Raw genomic sequence first — 21080 nt, 5'->3', positions numbered from 1 at the left:
TTGGTTTTATATGAGATTGACCTCTATAGTATGTTTTCATAGAAATAGAGATTACTTTTTACTACAGCTGGTACCATTTTATTTTGGAAGTTATCATTAAATTTGTATTTGGCCCCAGCCTACGAGATTTCATGGTCTCGTCTAATATGTATGTTATAAGTTTTGACATTTTAGTTAAGTCCATTGAAATTCTAAAATGAAGAGTCTTGATGTCAGGATAATTGAGTTACCTTCTACTAGACCAATCTAGAGCAGGCCTCAAAGTTTTAGAATTTAGAAAACAAAGAAACATAAATTGGGGACCCTGCTAAAAAATCTGTGTTCTGCCATATAATACCTTTAGTTGATGATATTCAAGTTTCTTTTAAAATCTTCCTGTGTCATATCTGTAAATTGTGCTTATACTTTAGTCAACGTTGCTATTACTGTATTATGTTTTGATATAATAGTTAGTGAATGTATTCTTGTACAAGGCATTTTCCATAATCAAACGTTGGAATGACTCGTTATCCCAACATTGATTCCTTCCATCAGTTTCCAATTAACCACACTTAACAATTTCGTTTCAAAGCAAGCAAGTCTTTCATAAAGTCATTTTCACTTCCGAGGTTTAGTTCCTGTAGGTCATCTTGTTCATTTTACTTCCTGTAGGTCAAGCTATCACTTCCTGTAGGTCATTCCTACATGTACCTGTACATTTTACATGTGCGTCTTTTACATTGAATGGATGCTTTAAGTTTTAGTATCACCACTCCATCTACATGGAAATAATTATTGTACTGTGAAAGTTGTAGTTTTTAAGCCTGTATAATACAATAGGGTTAGACCCTAAGTCACTAGTCTCTTGTAACTTTCTGCAGCATCTTTTAACTTTTAAGTTTGTTAAACAATATCAGAAATTAAAAATAATTACACAAAGAGTTAGAGCATGTATGTTCAACTTCTTTCCTTTACAACAATTATGTCGACACTATTCAACTAGTCAATTAATTAATACATATTGCTAGCGGCAATATTTTGTATTCTGTGCATTATGTGGGTGTAGAGTTGATAAAATGCACATGAAGAGGATTAGGTGCTGTTCCATAGATCAGACAGCTAATCCATTAGTAGTTTCAGCAGTAAGCTGTTCTCTTTCTCGCTGTCCGAAGAGCTGGTTTGCTGCTGTGAAAAGAACAGCAAAGATTATTCATAATTTGTTATCATCATAAAGTTCATCCAATCTGTTCTCAAATCCAACCTTCTGCAACAGATTCTTCTGCAACATCTGTGTCTGTCTGTACTCATATTTTTATATTGTTATTATTACATGCGTATGTAGTGATGCATACCTAAACCCAATTTCAGGTTCAGGTCCGGATTCAAGTCCAGAGGTTTAGGTTCAGGTCCGGACTTAAGTCCGGACCTAAACCCATGGCATATACAAAATTGCATGTTGGCAACCTTGCAATGTTGTCTGGGTGAAACTTTGGCCATATAAAATGGAGGCTGGTACTTGACGATGCCCGATGGCAATGTTTTCTTCATTTTGCAGCAAAGATTTTGGAATCTACGGAAGGTTTTAGGTGGTTTAAAAAGAAAAGGAGTATGTGAAATGGTCTTTTATGGTGATAAGTCCGGACTCGGTTCTTGACTTTTAGGTTTTTTTGGACTTGAACCTAAACATTTTTACAAGTCCGGATCCAAGTCCAGTGAACCGGTATGCACCACTATGCGTATGTAATGCGTATTATATTTAATATGTTTACCAAAGGAAAACATATTGTTTTGGCTACGTTTCTTCTTCCGTTCCAAACACTGACCTCTGACCTGGCCAATGACCTAATTTGTTGACGTCTCTCACCATGGTAACTGGTGTTGGGTTACACCATGTTGCAATTTTATAGTAGGAGGGATTTATACTCCTGTATGACCATATATATGAATGTATTTGAGTAAGAATTAACAGAGCAGAACATATGCGAAGGTAAACATTATGCATTTGCTTTGCAAATGTTACCTTTCTAGTTCTATTTGACATATGTTTTCTTTTATATGGGCCATGGATGACTGAAATAAAGAATAAAGACACCATCCACCCACAGCCAACTTAGCTCCCAAGCTACATGCATTCCTAAGCATGGTTGGGGGGAGTTCTGCTAGTATTTTGGAGACTACGTACATACGACAGGGGATTTACATGGAAAACATAATTATTGTGTGAAGTAATGAAAAATTCCATACCTTCATTGCATCGTTGCCTCCATTTCCACCACTACTGCTTCTTACCACCTCCTAAATACACAAGGATCCAGAACTCATGAGCACTAGAGGTCAATGTCACTCATTGGAGACAAAAATACACCAGAACTTTCCATAGCAAAGGGAACAATAATGTCCCCTTCATGATGCAATAGGTCCAGAATATTTCACACCAAGAACATAGAAAAGACGTGTACAGTTACTGTAACAATACATGAGAACAAGTTGTAAGACATCAGAGAGAGAGGCATTTTGAAGAAGGAATGCAATCCTACTTTCTTTTGACAAATAATTGTAACAATACACAAAAATCCTACTTTTGACAAATAATTGTCTTTCCTTTAATGCCCACGATCATCATACGGATCATTCTGGCATGCCAATTCTTGGCAAGACTCCAGACTGTAGAATTTGTACCATCGCACACTGGGGCATGCCCCTTCTCTTTTTTGAAAGGTGTGGTGGGTTCTTTAACATGTGTGGGGTGTGGCTCTCCCCAAACACGGGACCTTCATTTAACATCCTATCCGCGGGACATCCCTAACCGAAGCTAGGTAGTACTCATTTACACCTGAGTGAAAGAGGAAAGCTGTGTAAAGTGCCTTTCCTAAGGGCTCAAGATCGGTGACATGGGTGGGGATCGAACCCAGGACCTCTAGGTCCTGAGCCGAACGTGCTACCGCTGCGCCACACGACCCCACCACAATGCACAAAGCAAAAAGAGTTTGCTACACTGGGGAGCTTTTGAGACACACTCTGTCTCCTGACATCAACCCGCTAAAGTCAAATTTTGTCCTGGAGTTCTCTTGTCACGTGACTTATTGTTCTCTTTTGGTATGATTGAATGATTCCAAGATCCCTCATATTTTTTTCTCTCTCTCTTGAGGTGTTACATTTGTTGAGAGAAGTGGCACAAAACAACATAAAATTGTATAAACAGAGAAAGCAAAAAACCTCACTCATGTCCACAAGTACACCATCATTAGAGTATGATTCACAGAAAATCATGCGAGGGGAGGGGGGCAACAACCCAACAGTCCAATAACACTGAAACTGATACATGAAATTATCAGGACAACTGACACCACTACTACTACGGACAAGTGCCTGGTCATGCATGGACACATACCCGCAGCAGTAGTGTTTCAGAAGTGCCTGAGACAAAAATGAGCATGCAACAATTGACTGTTGGCCAGAATGCACCCTTCTGATGATACTAGAAGAATTTATCAGTTTTCTTCTATTGCTATTGAGTCTGATTCTGAAGTAAAAATACTGTGAATGCCTCCTGCTATAAAATCAGGTCCCTGCCGACTTGTCATACATTTTTAGACCTCATGACCAAAATGAAAAGTTGGCTGACTGAAGTATTTCATAACTAAGTTTTTTTCTTACGGCTCTTGGTGGCAAATGTGCAGATGTTGGCACACTGGCGCACCTAATCCATAGTGTGATTTTTGCACACATTTACTTAGTCTATTAAATACTTTTATTAGACAGATTAGCCTAAGAGGCTCAATGGGCCTCACTCCATGCACTGTCAGCGAAAGGAAGGTAGTGCAAAGTGCCTTAAGTCTTCCAAAGGCACAACGTCAGGGCATGGTATCGAACCTGGGACCTATTGGTTCCGAGTCCAACTCTTTAAACATTAACCATTTCATGACTAAACAAGTATCATCAAAAGGGTGCAATCGGAGCGGGAGAGATTAGCGAATCATGGTCCAGATCACCACATGCATACCTTCAAGTCACTTTGTGAGCATCCTGATTCACCAAGAGAGCTACCTGAATCAGACGTCGGGCCCAGGGCCCCGCCCGAGTCCCTGAGGGCTTCCGCCCCAAACTGGCTCTTGGCTGGTCCCCCCAGGGGACTCATCAGTCCTGCACTGGTCGGGAGGGACAGTCCCGCTCTGCCACCTGATTGGTCCAGACAAGAGGAGTTACATGTACAAAATATGTGCAGGGCTCAAAATACTATGTGCATGTGCACCTTAGTGCACCCACATTGGGAGCTGTGCACCATTTTTTTTTGTGGGTGCACCTGTCTAGTGCACCCAAATATTTTTGTAGGTTTACACAATGTAAAGATGTTAAATGTAGTAATGTACAGCATATTCTTAACAACTACAATTTGTATGTGTCAGAAAAATAATAAAATCATTTAGACTAAGTACTTTTCTTTAGCAATGAAACATATTTTGTTTTTGTCTTCCAAAAAATGTTTTTGTGAGTGCACCTGTACACCTTTTCCCAAAAATGATTTCGAGCCCTGATGTGTTTTATCTTAAGATAAATGAATGAATGAGTGAATGGATGAATGAATGAAAAGGTACATGTATCTGGTGACAAGTGTCAATGGCTCTAGGTGAGACCAATTCTCTTGTGTTGGATCAAAAGTTTTAACTCTGAACATGGACCTTTAATGAGAACTTGCTTGAATGCTGTAATGAAAACCAATTGCTGTATGTATGAGTCATGACTTACCAGCATATGACTGCATCTGGCTGCTGCTTGATGTAACAGCAGATGGCATAAAGTTGGGTCTGGGGGGTACTGAAGACACTGGGGACAAGAGCTGACCAGGACCAGAAGATACCGGGGACAAGAGCTGACCAGGACCAGTGGACACTGGGGACAAGAGCTGACCAGAGGACGTCGGGGACAAGAGCTGTCCGGGACCAGAGGATGTTGGGGACAAGAGCTGGTTGAAAGGAGACTGTGCCATTCCACCAGCATTCCCCTGATTCATCTGGTTATTCTGGAATAAGAGAAAAAAAAAAATTCAAGCATTAGCTTAAATCTTGTGGTAAGAAATGACCCCAGTAAATGTCAATATCAGACATATTTTCTTATCCAAAATAATTTTTGTTTTGTTGCCCTGAAACTGCATTGTATGCCTTTAAATATATGTGAGAAAACTTTGTGATTAAAAAAAAACTGTAAAAAAACGTAACATAAAAAAATTATGCATATATACAAAAATAATGCATAATTAGGATAAGTTTATTGCAAATTCATGCTTGAAGGCTAATTGCAAATAACAAGGATAAAAGAACACTGAAACAGAGTACTGAATAACTTAAAAATCTACATAATGAAAAGTAATTGTCTGAAACTATGTCTAAAACCAAATGTATGTCTGAAGGGTTTTTGTATGATGGAAGACGAAATGTCCTAACTTTTCCAAAACTTGTAGGTTTTGGGTAGTTAAAAGAAGAATTGTTTTTTCTTTGTAAATACATTTGTAGTTACAAATTAGTATTGTATCGTATTGTATTTTATTGTTTTGTTTCATTTACCCGTTACCTAAGTTATTTCTTATTCATCCGAATTATTTGAATTGTTAATCACGTTATGAAGGGAGGCCTCCTCATAAGCATTTTATGCTTCCGGCCTCCCTGCACTGTTACATTTCATTTATATTTTCTTGTATCTGTATTGTTACATTTTATTTTAAAGTGCGAATAAAAACTGAACTGAAAATTTTTACACACAGGTAATCTTCTATACTGGCCTCTCTCTTACCAGTGGAAAGTCCTGGTTCCTATCTTGCACAGAGAAGGCCACCCCCTGTGCAACCTGAGCGCGCCTGGGGGACAGCTGTGCCAGCCCGGGCATGGCTGTCTGACCCATCCGGGGCTGTCCCATCGCAGAACGCTGCTGCATCCTGGGTACCGGCAAGGCATTCTGGGATACCGGGCCGCCCATCTGGGACTGATGTGGGCCTGAAAATCCACCTGTGGTGCAAGGTTGGAAGAAAATACATCTCATTCATATTCCACTCCCTACATGGACAATTTACATGTAAAAAAAATTAGTCTTTCACCAAGCCTGAATTTACTGTCATCTGAAATTTGTTTGACAAATGAAACATCTTTCAAGTGCAAATCGTAGTAGTTCTGGGGGCAAAATTGTGAAACCTTGACTGTCTGAAACACTATAATCTCATTTCTAATAAATACAAAATACAGTACAAAAATACCTTGCTGGATGGTGTGCATGTTGGATGGATGCTGTTTCATCATGGAACTCCCCGTAGGGCCCATCTGTTTTTTAACAAGAAAATACACTGCAGTAAACTGGAAATCTCAACAACAAACAACCTAAAGCCTTAAGTGATATTATTTGCATGTTTGTTGTCATCCTATTCTTGATATCTTCATACTCTACTTTCAAATGTTTCATGTCAGAAAGAAATTTTATGAAAAAGCCTCTTGTTTTGATGGTTATACAGGAGGCTGCTTCAGATTCTTGTATGTCAACTTTAATGCCCTTCATTGCATACTGAAATCTAAGCACAATGTACATTGTACATGACAAAGTCACTGTTCTTCCGTATCAAATTATGAATGACTCAACATCCCTACCACAGTACAAAACCCTATAACCAACAGAAATGGTAGCCAAACAGCTACTTTAGGATAGCCTGGGTACCAAACCTTTGGTCGGCTTGGGGGTGATCTTCCTACCCTGGCCTTTACTAAGCACAGGCGAGCTATTCCACGGACCTATCTCCAGCTGGTTTCCCTGTATCCGCTGACTTCTTGTATTACGCCAAGTCTTCTATTACGCACGACGCTTGTGAGCAAGGAAACTATACTGTCTACAAAAAGCTACCCGCGGCGTGCAGTCATTGGGGCCTGGCTTGGCGGTCAAAAAGGCTACTAGCCCTGAAGAGGTAGCGCTGAGCTCATGGGGGTCTGGGTATCTGGGTAACTTTAGGATTAAAATCTAAAGTAATCCGAAAAAGAGAAATAACAGCTAAACTACCTGTCGATAAGGCATCCGAGGTGTCATAGAAGAAACCATTCCCCCCTGTGATGTCACAGGATTTCCTGCCATCTGATTGGGTGGCACCATCTGGTTCGGTGATGTCATCAGGTTGGGTGATGTCATCCCCGGGCTGGATGGTGTCCTTGACCTTGGGGTCATCTGGTTGGGCGACATCAAGGGCGGCCCCATTTGGTTTCCCGGCATCGGATTGGTCGACTGCATTGACATCGTTTTGGGCGGCATCAGTTGAGCCGACGGCGAGATTTGGTTGGGCGGAGCCACCTGATTGGGCGACACGATGGGACCAGGGGTCATGCTGACCAATGATGTCATGGCGTTGGGCGACATCATGCCTCCCCCGTTCTGACCCCGGATGTTGGAACCCATCATCTGCTGGTTGATTGACAGGTTTGCGGGCCGTACCATGCGGGCACGCAGCTGCTGAGGGGGCTGCCCTGACATGGCCGCTCTCGCTTGAAAACCTACATCAACAAGAAATCACAAAAAAAGTCACAAAAAATCAAACAGAAGGAAACAAAAGCATCGGATTCCATATATCATAAAAAACTGGTCACTGTACAATACATATTCTACATCGGCAATGGCACCGTATCTTTAAAACTTCATGTTACATGATTTTAAGGTTTATTTCAAATGCAATATTGCAAAACTGGCATATTTTACAATACACAGAAAAAGATTTCAGACTCATGTAATCTTGGCTTCCAGTCTGAACCATTTCCAATGTCTCCCCTTTTTCACCCTCTTGTCATTCTGCCTGTTGATTTTCCCCCATCCACACATTGCAAACCTACATACATGTATACTCTAGACAAGCAGACACACAAACCCACACAAATTTATCCACCCAAAACACAACTTCCATACACAGAAGTAAAAATCTCACCTTGGTTGATGTTGCCACCTTGTTGTGATGGGAAGACTGAGCTCTGTGAGCTCATGTTGCTCTGGACACCCTGCGGGTGGTTAATGCTGTTATTAACGCCCTGCGAGTGGTTAATGCCTGCGTTTACCCCCTGGGGGAGGTTAATACCACCACTACCACCCTGGGGATGGTTCATGCTGCTATTAACACCCTGGGGGAAGTTCAGGGCAGTATTTGCACCCTGGGGACGGTTGATACCCCCACCCTGGGGGATGTTAACCCCCCCTGCCTGTTGCACATTGATGGCGTTGCCAGGCTGGGCCATGTTCATGCCTGCCCCACCCCCCTGGGGAAAGTTGACTCCGCCCCCACCGGTGGGGAAGTTCAGGGGGTTGTTGGGACGACCGGCCATGTGTGAAGCCGCTGACGAATTGGATGCCATTCCCTGGAAAATGAAGAAATTCAATAGAAATTTCATCCATCAGATACGCATTAGATGCAATTATTTTCTCATTTCTATTTACAATGTAGGCTAGTATGAAGCAGAGTGGATTTCTTGGTTTTTGGATAAAAGCATATCAAGTGTAATCATAAACACAAAGGACAAGGAGCAAAATAGACTGTACTAACTCAGAAATACTCATCATCATCATCATCAGAAATACTAAGTGGGCAAAAGTATCAACCTGGTCCTCCAGCTTTTTATTTGTTTTGTACATGTTTTTCAGTTAAGCATATTTTTTTTAAATCCAAGAACCAACACCTTGAATTGGTGCATGTTGTCTTCCATATTTTCTAATTTCAGTCTTCTACATAAATTCATTATTCCTTCTCTATTCAGTTTCACATACCAACATTTAAGCTGGTGTGGTCTGCAGTTTTTTTCTAGGTTTGGTCAGGCAACATGAAACACACATCAACATTTTTTTTCCTAGGCCTTACACCATACTCTTCAAGACTTAGTGGCTGTCAACACAGATACAGAAACCCCTCACTATGCTTTTGTAGTTGGTGAATCAAATATTAATTACTATAATGATAACGTAAATAACTTTTTATCTACAAAATGCAAGACTTAAGTGTACATTGTACATGTACAGACCTGTGCCTGAGCCTGTACTTGTGCCAGTGCCTGCCTCCTCTGTAACTGGATCCTCTGTAACTGCAGGCGCTGTTCGTTACTGAGGTTGGGGAGGCGATAGTTCCCGCCTGCTGCGGCCAGCCGGGCCTGCAGCTGTCTCTGCTGCAGCAGCAGCTGTGACTGTCTCCTCTGCAGCATGTTGTACAGCTGCTGCTGCGTGTGAGGCATCATTGGACGACTGTTGCTCTGCAAAAAAGAAAAGAAAAAGGTGGATGTCAGTTCAGATACTCATTTTTAAGGCCTAGGAAAAAGTGTTTTCTGTTTCAGTCCTGAAAAAATTAGGGATCGGTATAGGTAGGGATGATCTTTTTCTTTTTTTCAGACTTTGGCAATCTCTAGTAATTCAACTTATATAATACAGTTTAACAAAGAAAACTTGCATGAGGAAACTTAATAATATATTATTTTCAATAGCAATGTTGGAAAACATTTCATCACTCAGGTGTCAGATCATGGAGCTAGAAAAGGTTGATCAGCTCAAAAAATTTATGTCCATTAAAGTCTATCCACAGTTGGCAGTTTTTTCTAGGGTCAGTTGGGAAACAGGAAACACAACATCTTTTTCCTAATACAGATTTTGTACATCCCAGTACGACACAGAATCTTATACAAGATATGAAAAAAAAATTGCATCATTCTGTGATAAATTACGAGATTATGACATTTTAAGGCATAATTTTGTGACACTGACAAGTTACAATGTATTATTGTCTCTCACCATTACCTGGTTCCTGGCCATCGCCATTGCCTGCTGCTGTGGCATGCTGGGTCGACTGGCACCAGCAGGGAATGAGGTTGTGTTGGGTACCTTGGGTTGGCCCTGGGTCAGACTTCTGTTTGGCTGCTGTATAAAGTAAGGATGAATTATGGCATAATCAACTTAAATTAGACTACAAGAAAAAAACACTTTCTGAGCAAAAACCTCCACCAATTTAGAAAGAAGCATCAACATTCTTGAAGTGCCCTGCTAGTAAGTACCAAGCTTAAACATCCTCCTTGTAAATTCATGCTAAGACTAGAAATAGTTAAATCTAATTGACAAAATCACAGGAGAAAAAGAACGTGAGTGACCTGATCAGGAAAAACAATATATTTCACTCCCTGTGGTATGGAGTGAAATGCAAAAACATTCTTGTCTGAGTGGAGTGTTACTAACCATGAATCCAATGAAATAGAGGAACCAAGAGTAATAAGCATTAATTATGATTGTCTGACCCATACCTCTTCTTCATGACCTCAATTTGAGCTTCAGTCTCATAAATAAAGAATTAAGGTTCAAACAAAATCCAACAAACTCACCATGCCCATGTTTGGCATTTGCTTGGGTGGCAGGCCTCTGACAGGAGACAGGGGGATCTGGGTGGGATCCTGGTCCTGACCGACCATCCCTGGTCCAACGACAGGCTGGCCGACACCCATGTCACTACCTGGACCCAACTGTGGGAAGGACTGCAAACCGTCCATTCCGCCATCCAACATGGAGAAGTCTCCGCTTTCTGTCCCGGGTGTCATTGGGACACCGCCGCCCGATGGCGCGATACCAAGCAGCTGATCGATTTCACACAGAATAGAACTGTCGCTCTTCAGTACGCTTTCTAGCTGGGCGACGAGGTCGCCGCCTTGCGGAGGCTCGGACCACCCCATGACGGAACTGCCCATTTGGTTAAAGCGATTCACTCCCGGATTTTGCTGCGTCCCAAGAAGACTGTTGTTTCCTTGGAGACCGAGAAGGCTCTCCAACTCGGCGATGACCTGTTCGCTGTTCTGTAGACTTCCCGCGCTTGCCGGAGCGCCCATGTTGTTGAGTCCTTTCGAACCTGGCGGGTCAGGGTTGAGTCTTTGGGGGGTGTTGGAGGCGCCGAGTATGCCGAGGTTTAAGTTGGCGCCCGCGGTGGCGGTGATTGGGAGAGCGGCTTGAGGGAACGAAGACGGCATGATGGACACATGCCCGACGTTTCCACCAGCCGTGTGGAACTGCATGGTGTCTTGCGTCGACGTGACATCCGTACCCGCACCTCTACCCGTACCACCACCCTGTATACTGTTCAGTAGGCTGTCGCCCTCCTGTTTTATAAGATCGAGAAGAGCTTCGTCGTCCCAATCCGCTACGTTGCTTGGCATGGTGTCTAGTGGGGCACTGCCGGTAGCAGCTAGGAGATTCTGTAAGATTTTATTGACTTGCTCTTGTTTCTCCTTCTTCTCTAGATCTTCGTTTGTGCTTGTGCTGTCAGCCATCCTGACGGTGGCTTGCTGACCAGGTAGGGTAGCCCCGGTCTTCGGAGAGTCATCATCTTTGAGCATTTTCTCAAGAAGTATTTCCTTCCGCTGTCTTTCTCTCTCCTCAGGGCTCAGTCCGGAGTCATTCTCACCTCGCTTGTCAGTACTAAGCAGCTGTCGTAGCAATGGCGTCTCTAATGCAGCATCTGTCAATTCATCCTCACCGACCGGAGTTGCTGTATTGCCTTGATTCAAGCTTTGAACAGTCGGCTCCACTCCCTTGGCGGATGGAACCAGACCTGTTGGGCTCACGTTTGGACAGTTGGGCGGCCTCAGGGCCCCCGACATTTCACCATGTTGTCTACTGTTCGGCGCTGTCATTTGAAGTCCTTTCCCTTTGCTCGCTGTGTGTCCGGCAACGGTCTTCCCCGTTTTCGACACGTTTTTCGACATGCCGTCACAACTTGTGCTGTCTACAGAAACGTTCTGCTCCTCTGAGAAGGAGTTCTTTCCCATGAGCATGGGCTTGTGTGGGCCAGCCTTCTCCCTGTTAGGTTTGCTGTGTTCTTTCTCCTGCTGCCAGCTGTCCATCTGAGGATGGCGCTGCTCGGGCAGCACGACAGCAACTTGCTGTCCCGACCGTGCTGTGCTCCAAGTGGACATGGTAGCCGCAGGGCTGGCAATAGTCGACACAGACTGCGTTGTAACCGTGGTGGTGGTAGTTGTGCCACTGGCTAGAGACGTTGTGGGGATCTCCAACTCTGGGCTTGGCATGGATGGTCTGGTTTCCAGCAGCTTGTGGAGGAGAGTTGCGTCCCCACCACCGCGGCTGTCGTTTGACTCGGACTCCCGACTGTCTTCCCTCGTGAACACCTCGTTGGGGATGTCCCCACAAGAGCTGGATACCGTTTCGCTCTCAAACATGGAGAGGTCAGCACAAGAACCCGGTCTGCTCAGCTCCTGGGTGAGCAGTCTGTGCAGGCGGGGGTGGCGCGAGATGTCGTGAGACTTCCTGGACATGGACGCCAGGGACTCCTGCTGCTGCTGCTGCTTCATTTTGTCCACGTTCCGCATGCGTGAATGAAGCTGGTGCAGCACGCCCACCACCATCTCCTGCTGGCTGGACAGCGGCAGGTGGCCCTTGAAGAGGTTGCTCCACACGGTGAGCGAGCTCCCGGCGGGACTAGACTTCGGCGGGCTGCTCTCCGTCGTTGTCGCTGTCTTCTCCGGACCTGACGTAGGCACTTCAACGCTCTTTGGTGACTTTTCTTCCTCTTCCTTCTTCTCCTCCTCCTCCACTGGGGCTGGTTCCTTCTCTAGTACGGGAGGGGACGAAGGTGCGACGGAGGCTGTGCATGTGGGTTTCGGACGTTCCACCGTCTCCGTGGCAATGACGTCTTCTGTGCAGGACGTGATTGGCTGGGTCTGCTCAGAACCCTTGGGTGACTTCATCAGCATCTGTAGCATCAGTTTAGACTGGGGCGGCTTGTCGCTTTCCACAACCTCACTCATAGCTTTACCTGAAAGGGGAAGTAAAAACAGATAAAAATTAATTCATAACCTTCTATACTTTTTATTCATCAACTTACTGGTACAAGTGTTTGGCAAAATTGAATATACCTTGAGCTGTGTTTTCCTGAATCCTTGTTTTTCCCCAACAGGAAAGAATCCTGGCTTCAAAAGTTCCATGAATACTATACAATTATATAAAATAAAAGACTACAAAAAGACCATGAACAACAGTCATCAAGATAAAGTTATTACAATGCATAATAATAATCCTGAAACAAAGACATAAAATAAAACCTTCTTGAGTGTAGCAAAGAGCAAACTCTGCAGCAGTGCTTCCAAATGACTGCAGCAGTCTTTCATGTATTGCGCCATCAGACTTTACAATTATACATTGTAACTCTCCTTCAATATAAACTGAACCCGACTTGACTGGATGCAATCAGCATGGATATTGTGTACATTTTAATTACTTTGTATATGTCTTATACCTTATTTAGATGTCCGTGTATTGTCCCTCAATTTTTTTTAATGTGACAAATGGTACTCAATTCATGATCAGGGGGTAGTGTTATTCTCCCCCTGCTGATGTACATTTGAAATAGTGCAATAAAGAAATTGAAAAATGTTTAACCCATACCTGACATAGCACTGAGCAGGTTGCTGATGGTTTGGCTGCTGGTGTTGGTCGGCATGGTAACAGACGGTTGGGATGTGGAGGACAGTCCAGGGATGTAACTGGAGGAACCCAGGATGGACTGAAGGATGCAGTCAGTCATGGTCCCTTGCACAGGCACATTGGGAACATTGCTGTCTCTGTGGACAAAATAATATGAAAAGTCAATTTTTTTCCTCAAAATTTGGACAGATTTTGTTTAGAATGTCTTGTTACATGCTTGTTGTTAAAAAGGATGTACTATATTTCTACATCAATGTAAGTATTCACTTTGTTTGATCATAATGCATGTACCAAGTAGAATGGCATTGTGACAATTTCAGAATCTGTACAGTGCACTAACTTGAAGGATTGTAGATGTTAACAATGTACTTGACTCAAATTTTGATTGTCTGTTGTCAGTGTAGATTTTATAGCTGTTGGACCACATAAAATGCTCTGTATTCTAATCATATTGACAAAAATTTTGTGAATCACCAACTTCGAAATATTGGAAGTTGGTGATTCAGTACAAATCACCCGGATGGATGCCTGGTGAACCCCCACGATTTGCCACATCACCCTTGTGGACTCCAGGAGAATTGTGTGAAATTTATGTAACACTACTGGAGATCCTAATAAAACAAACAAACAAACAAACAAACAAACAAACGTTCACCTGATGAGAGAGTACATAGACATGATGTACTGTGGCTCCTTGGTCTCAGGGTTTCGGAACAACTTGCTCTTGGTCTGTGCGTGGACCCAGTTACCTCCCGGGAGCTGGAACTTGTAGATCTGACTTGTAGCTGTGCCACATGCCATTACTGTAAGGACAGAAGATGGCGTGTTAAGCAGATGACAGCAATGCACCTATTGCAGTATTACGTCACAGTTTGTTTACCGCAATGAATGCCGGTCAATCAACGTTTATATTGTACAGGGGTGCGTGTTTGTGTAGCGTTAGCCTTAATATAACACCTTTAATACAGTACTACTTTTGTCTAATGTCACAAATAAATCACCCATGCGGCATGTAATGCTGTGTCAACACAACTATAGACGCAGCAAAAATCAAATATACCTGACTTTGAAAACTTGACTCATTGACTCGACAAAGGTACAGGGACTTTTGTATGGTCTACTACAACTTAGATCAAACAAAACTTAAGTCATCTTACGTATAGAATATAACTGTACATGTATGCAGCAAGCTGTGTGTAGAATATATGTCAGCCACAAAATTAAAGGTTTAACTAGTCTCTATAGCTATAGGAGTAGGTCGGAAGCAAGGCCAGCTATGTTTGGCTGGTGTTCGGCCTAGTTGGCTACAGTTCTGCTGCACCAGCCAAATGTTTCAAAATGTTAAAAAAAACATTTGGGGGTGGACGGGAGGTTTAGCTGTGGTTGGCTGGTGTTCGAGAGTAAGTCAGCAGTCTTCAGGGTTCAAATTTGACTTAAAGTTAACTCAATTTCAACTGGATTCATATAGAAACTTTAGAAGTGACCTAAATGAGGTCAGACTACTCCTGAACATCGGCCAAAATGTGTGGTGACAGGGGCTTATATCTTTGAAAAGCAACAACTGTGTGGGCCAAGGGCTTTACAAACAGAGACAGGCACAGCTCTATACACCAAATCAGAAGAAATATAACTTTTAACTAAAAAAAACAACCATAGTAAGATCTTTAAAAAAATAGTATTGTCTCTATTTCCTATAAGCAAGGATTCTTTCATTTGGCCAAGCCACCACCAGACTAATTGCATGGCAAACAGATACAGAACAGTCTTCCATGCAAGCTTTAGTCTAAGACAAAACAAAAATGCACCTTTTCTGATACCTGATACAGATCCATCTGTCCGGTGAGTGCGTATACACACATAAACTAAAATAAAATAAAGGTTATTCCTTGTTTTAAGATAATCTAAAGACTCACTCATTCACTCACTATCCAGTTATTGTCTTTGGAAAACAACAACTATACGCAGGCCCAGTGTTCTAGCCAGCATCCCTCTTTCCCTCATTTGACAGAATTTTACCTCTCATGAAGAACAAAAAGTTTAATCAATCTGTCATCTTTGACGGACAAAAACAGTGTGTAAAGATATGGAAAAAGATTTCATTACACTAAGTTTAGTCTAAACCAAAATTTGGCCCTCAAAATGCAGAAAATAGCATTTCAGAGGGTCAAGATTTCTGCACTTTCTTGTTGCACCTTCAGTGCTCAAAATGATGTTTTGTCAAGTACAGTCATCATAAAGGGACTGTCCTTGTTTACATCAAACAAAATTGACATGACAGAAAAAAGTCCAGGCTGCTAGAAGACTGATGTGGCCCAAGGGCTTTAGAAACAGTGATGGTCACTACCCAATACACCAAGACAGTGTAGGAACTTAAGACAAAAATCCCTGGTTGACAAAAAGACAATGAAAGTAGTTCCCACCTTCTTTGTGGTGTTTGGACATGACCCAGGCTTCGCAGTCCTTGTACAGCTCCGTGAGACAGCGCCGAACGATTTCCCCGTGCGGTACGGACGTGCTGAGTCCGCTGGTGTCCACCGCGAGGATTTTACCGTTGATGTCCTGTCGCGTGGAGAACTGTTCTAGCGGCATGACTGCTTCCACGTCGGTTGATTCCGCCACTTTACTGGCAATGCATACCAGACATGCTTCTGGAACTAAACAGGAATATCACAGATTATCATATAGCCATAAGACATTGACATTTGTGGATGGATTGACTTATCACTTCAGAAAACATACAAGATAACAGTCTCTTTCCTGATATCAGTTCAGTACTACTGACAGGGATAGCATTTCAATACTATGCAGGGATAGCATTTCAGTACTAGGCAGGGATAGTATTTCAGTACTAGAGACAGGGATAGTATTTCAGTACTAGGGACAGGGATAGCATTTCAGTACTAGGGACAGGGATAGCATTTCAGTACTAGGGACAGGGATAGTATTTCAGTACTAGGGACAGGGATAGCATTTCAGTACTAGAGACAGGGATAGCATTTCAGTACTAGGCAGGGATTGCATTTCAGTACTAGGGACAGGGATAGCATTTCAGTGCTAGGCAGGGATAGCATTTCAGTGCTAGGGACAGGGATAGCATTTCAGTACTAGGCAGGGATTGCATTTCAGTACTAGGGACAGGAATAGCATTTCAGTGCTAGGCAGGGGTAGCATTTCAGTGCTAGGGACAGGGATAGCATTTCAGTACTAGGGACGGGGATAGTATTTCAGTGCTAGGGACAGGGACAGGGATAGCATTTCAGTACTAGGCAGGGATAGTATTTCAGTACTAGGGACAGGGATAGCATTTCAGTACTAGGGACAGGGATAGCATTTCAATACTAGGGACAGCATTTCAGTACTAGGGACAGGGATAGCATTTCAATACTAGGGACAGCATTTCAGTACTAGGGACAGGGATAGTATTTCAGTACTAGGGACAGGGATGGCATTTCAGTACTAGGGACAGTAATAACATTTCAGTACTAGAGACAGGGATAGTTTTTCAGCACTAGAGACAGGGATAGCATTTCAATACTAGGGACAGCATTTCAGTACTAGGGACAGGGATAGCATTTGTACCACTCCCAAGGGCACAACATAGAGCCCTCCTAGGGATTCGAACCCAGAACCATTGGATACTGTGTCAACATCCCTATCCACTAAACCACCTTGCCACTTTGTCAAGTGCCTTTCCCAATGGTGCAACATAGGTCCATAGTGGTGGATTTGAATCCAGGACCCATTATGCCACACAATCCCAGTCCTGGTAGACTTTTTTTATCCCAACATTTCTCACATCACATGGTGACAACACACTTTTTCAACTTACTATTATGCCATGACCAACACAAAAGACAAACACACGAACAGACAATAGACATACTCATTTTCACCTGAGTTAAGTGAGGAAATTTGTGTTCAGTGCCTTTTCCAAGGGCACAAGATTGGTAGCATGGCAGGATTCGAACTCGGGACCTCTTGGTTCAGAGTCAAGCACTCTGCCATTGTGCCAGAGGATCCCACAAAGAAATTGGAACAACAATGTGACACTAAAATGAACAACACTTCTTCAGACTCACCATCATTGCCGTCCTCAGTTTTCCCTTTAGTGGGGTGTGGATGGTAGACAGCGGAGCACTGCATGGTCTTGTACTGTGGCGTCTGTGTGCGATGTTTCTCCATGTCTTCTTCTGGTTCCAGCTTCACCATCATGCGACACTGGAACGAACGACACTTCTTTCCCGTGGCGTCCGCTCCCCAACCCACGCCATTACCTGCAAAGGGAAAGGAAAAAATACTCTCACAATGCAAAAATTTGTAAATACACATAGCACTACTTAAACCTTGCAGTACTAGTTGTTATGTCAATTTTTACTCAAACACATTAATATGGTCAGACTAGAGTCTAAATCCCTCCTGCTATAAAATTACAACATGATGTAACCTAACACAAGTTACCATGGTGACATACGTCTGGTTCAGGTCATTTACCTTATTTGTTTGGTGAAGAAGAAGAGGAAACAGAGCAAAAACAATATGTTTTCCTTCGGTTAACACAATTATGTTTATTCTTACTCAAATGCATTTGTATATCATATTAATAAAGCCTGAAGCCACCTTGCTAAATGGTGATATATAACACCACCAGTAATCATAATGACTGCTCCATCAGCGTCTCAGAAGAAAAAAATGCCTCCGCCCCTGAGGCATCGCCAAAAACTGACTGAAAACAATATGTTTCCCTTCCTTGAGGTAAACATAATTCTTCAACATGAAGCCTTACCGAGGGACATGGGGAGTAGACAGTTGACAAACTGTGTGTGGTCTCCTACATGGATGATGTTATACACACTGGAGCCCATCAGTTCATCATGTGTGTAGCTCAGGTAGTTCTGTACATTGTTAGAGATGAACTCCAACTTGCCCTGGCTGTTCACCACAAATAGGAACCCGTTCAGCGCCTGTATAAAAGTAGAATGGTTAGATCAATTAGTAGTGTTAAAGGGGCATTATGTAACATTTTTGCACCAAAAATTGAATTTTTTTTAAACTGAAATAATCTCCATATTGTGATTGTCATTTACTTATATACTCTTTTCAACATATCTGTGCTATTGTTCCACATTTGTGACATTTATTGTTGGCATTAAAACTGCCCACTGATTTTGTGGCACCACCACAAAATACCAAGAATGTAAACAAACATGACTAAAAGCTGTGTTTTTAACCTTTAAACACACTTGTATGGTGAAAATATTTGGGCACCTCCCATGCCTGACTGATACTTATTTGCAATAGAGGATTGATTCAATGTACTTTGTACTTTGTAAAGAAATGTACAGAAAATTGACTTCTTGCATCATCATAATGTTATACATTGCAGCTTTAAAACATTTATGAATTACGGATTGGGGAGATTGATAAAAAATAACAATGCCTAACTGAAAGAACAAAATAATGAATAAAAAAACTGAGCCTTGGTTTTCCACTGTGCTATCTGTTTTCCCCTTTATCTAAATGTCTAAAAGCAATATATTTGTGGGCTGTAAGGTAGCATCCAATTTGCAGTTAAAGTAACCCTTACCTCTAAGAGTAGATTGCCCAGCACATTACTGGGCAGAAGAGACTGTCCGCTTGACGACACATCAGACTGCTGCACTGCTTCTCTTGCTGCTGATTCCTCTGCAAGAAACATGACCAGAAATTTAACTTTGGGGAATTATTTTCCAAAATTTACGAAACCCGTTTACACGTTTTTGACGTAGTAGGCATTTCATCGGTCTCGTAGGACCATGAAGAAGAATCATCTTCTACATCATGTACTTATTTGTTTTTGCTTTACGCTTAAGGCGTCTGTGTTCTGATTTGAGTCTCTGTTTTTCTTCCCCCCGTTGTAATCCCTTCTTAACTGTCTGTCTCCAAAGTGTTCTGCTTGTTGTAAGAGTCTCCCATGTGTTAATGTCTATGTCCATGTCCTTCATGTCCCGCTTAACTACATCCTTAAAACGCAGGTGCGGACGACCGCGTGCTCTTGTCCCACTTGCCAGTTCACTATACAACAAGTCCTTTGGTATTCTCCCATCAGGCATGCGGCACACATGTCCAAGCCAACGGAGTCGGCGCTGTTTCAGCAGTGTGTACATACTAGGGATACTAGCACGTGTGAGGACATCTACATTGGTTACATAGTCATTCCATTTAATATTTAGGATTCTACGTAAACTACGCATGTGAAATGTGTTAAGCTTCTTTTCCTGGCTTGAATACAGGGACCATGTTTCGCTGCCATAAAGCAGAACACTGAGGACACATGCTCTATATACAGCAATCTTTGTGTGAATTGTGAGCTTCTGATTACCCCAGACTCTCTTCTGTAGCCTGGCGAAGGTGGTTGCTGCTCGCCCTATTCTGCCATTTAGTTCAGCTTCTAGTGAGAGGTTGTTAGTCACGGTGGAGCCTAGGTAGGTAAACTTGGGCACAACCTCCAGCTCATAGTTGTTAATAGTTATTGATGGGGGTGATCGACTCCCTGGCACATCACTTTTGTTTTCTTTAAGCTTATCGTCAGACTAAAATCCTGACAGGCACACGAGAGTTTGTCCAACAGTATCTGTAGCTTGTTCTCAGTGTGGGCTGCAAGTGCAGCGTCGTCTGCAAATAGCAGGTCTCTGATAAGTACTTCTCGTACTTTGGTTTTGGCTTTTAGTCTGGACAAGTTGAAAAGCTTTCCATCTGATCTGGTGTGGAGGTAGACTCCCTCAGTTGATGTACCAAATGCACATTTCAGCATGACTGCAAAGAAAATGCCAAACAAGGTTGGAGCCAGTACGCAGCCCTGCTTTACCCCACTGCGGATGTCAAAGGCTTCAGAAGAGGATCCGTCAAACTGGACGACTCCTTTCATGCCTGTGTGGAAGGACTGGATCATTCTGAGAAGTTTAGGGGGACATCCGATCTTGGCAAGAATCTTGAATAGGCCATCTCTGCTCACGAGATCAAAGGCCTTTAAGTGAGGTCTATGAACGCAATAAAGAGAGGTTGTCTCTGCTCTCTGCATTTTCTTGTAGTTGTCGGAGCGAGAAAATCATATCAATGGTGGAGCGTTCCGACCTGAAACCGCATTGGGACTCAGGGTATACCCTGTCAGCGAGTCTCTGCAGTCGTCCCAGAACCACTCGTGCAAAGATTTTCCCCACAATGCTGAGTAAGGAGATTCCACGGTAATTATTACAGTCACTTCTATCTCCTTTGGTTTTGTACAATGTGATTATGTTAGAGTCCTTCATGTCCTGTGGAATCTCTCCCTCCTCCCAACACTGACACAGCAAGTCATGCAGTTCAGGCAGTAGTACGCCTTTAGCACTCTTAATGACCTCAGGTGGAATACCGTCCATACCAGGTGCTTTCCCAGAGCGCAGACTGTCAATGGCTTTGCTCACCTCCTCTAGTGTTGGTGCTGCATCCAAGTCCCACAGGACAGACAGTGTATCAATGCTGTCCAATGCTGACTCGTTGATGGTATTTTCCCTTGAATACAGTTCAGAGTAGTGTTCAAGCCACCTTTCCATCTGCTTCTCTCTGTCAGTAATTGTTTCACCAGACAGAGACTTAAGAGGTGCAGACTTGTTTTGTCG

At 42.9% G+C, this 21080-nt stretch overlaps 1 protein-coding gene across 1 annotated transcript in view; it reads right to left on the bottom strand.

Annotated features, from left to right (window-relative positions):
- Positions 1–23: 23 nt before the first annotated feature.
- Positions 24–21080, bottom strand: part of LOC109479558 (nuclear receptor coactivator 2-like) — a 68311-nt gene continuing 47254 nt past the window's right edge. The window contains exons 9-20 of the mRNA XM_019781539.1: positions 13408–13583; positions 10341–12778; positions 9760–9885; positions 9003–9227; positions 7922–8345; positions 7012–7496; positions 6224–6287; positions 5767–5978; positions 4726–4999; positions 3983–4158; positions 2224–2274; positions 24–1164 (exon numbers count right to left, since the gene is read on the bottom strand). Coding sequence (XP_019637098.1) covers positions 1099–1164; positions 2224–2274; positions 3983–4158; positions 4726–4999; positions 5767–5978; positions 6224–6287; positions 7012–7496; positions 7922–8345; positions 9003–9227; positions 9760–9885; positions 10341–12778; positions 13408–13583 — 4717 coding nt within the window. The 3' untranslated portion in view covers positions 24–1098. The remainder of the gene's footprint in view (positions 1165–2223; positions 2275–3982; positions 4159–4725; positions 5000–5766; positions 5979–6223; positions 6288–7011; positions 7497–7921; positions 8346–9002; positions 9228–9759; positions 9886–10340; positions 12779–13407; positions 13584–21080) is intronic.

This window comes from Branchiostoma belcheri, unplaced genomic scaffold, assembly GCF_001625305.1.
Source record: "Branchiostoma belcheri isolate BF01 breed outbred unplaced genomic scaffold, Haploidv18h27 scaffold49, whole genome shotgun sequence".
Classification (NCBI taxonomy): Eukaryota; Metazoa; Chordata; class Leptocardii; order Amphioxiformes; family Branchiostomatidae; genus Branchiostoma; species Branchiostoma belcheri.
This window is presented reverse-complemented; position numbering and strand designations above follow the sequence as displayed.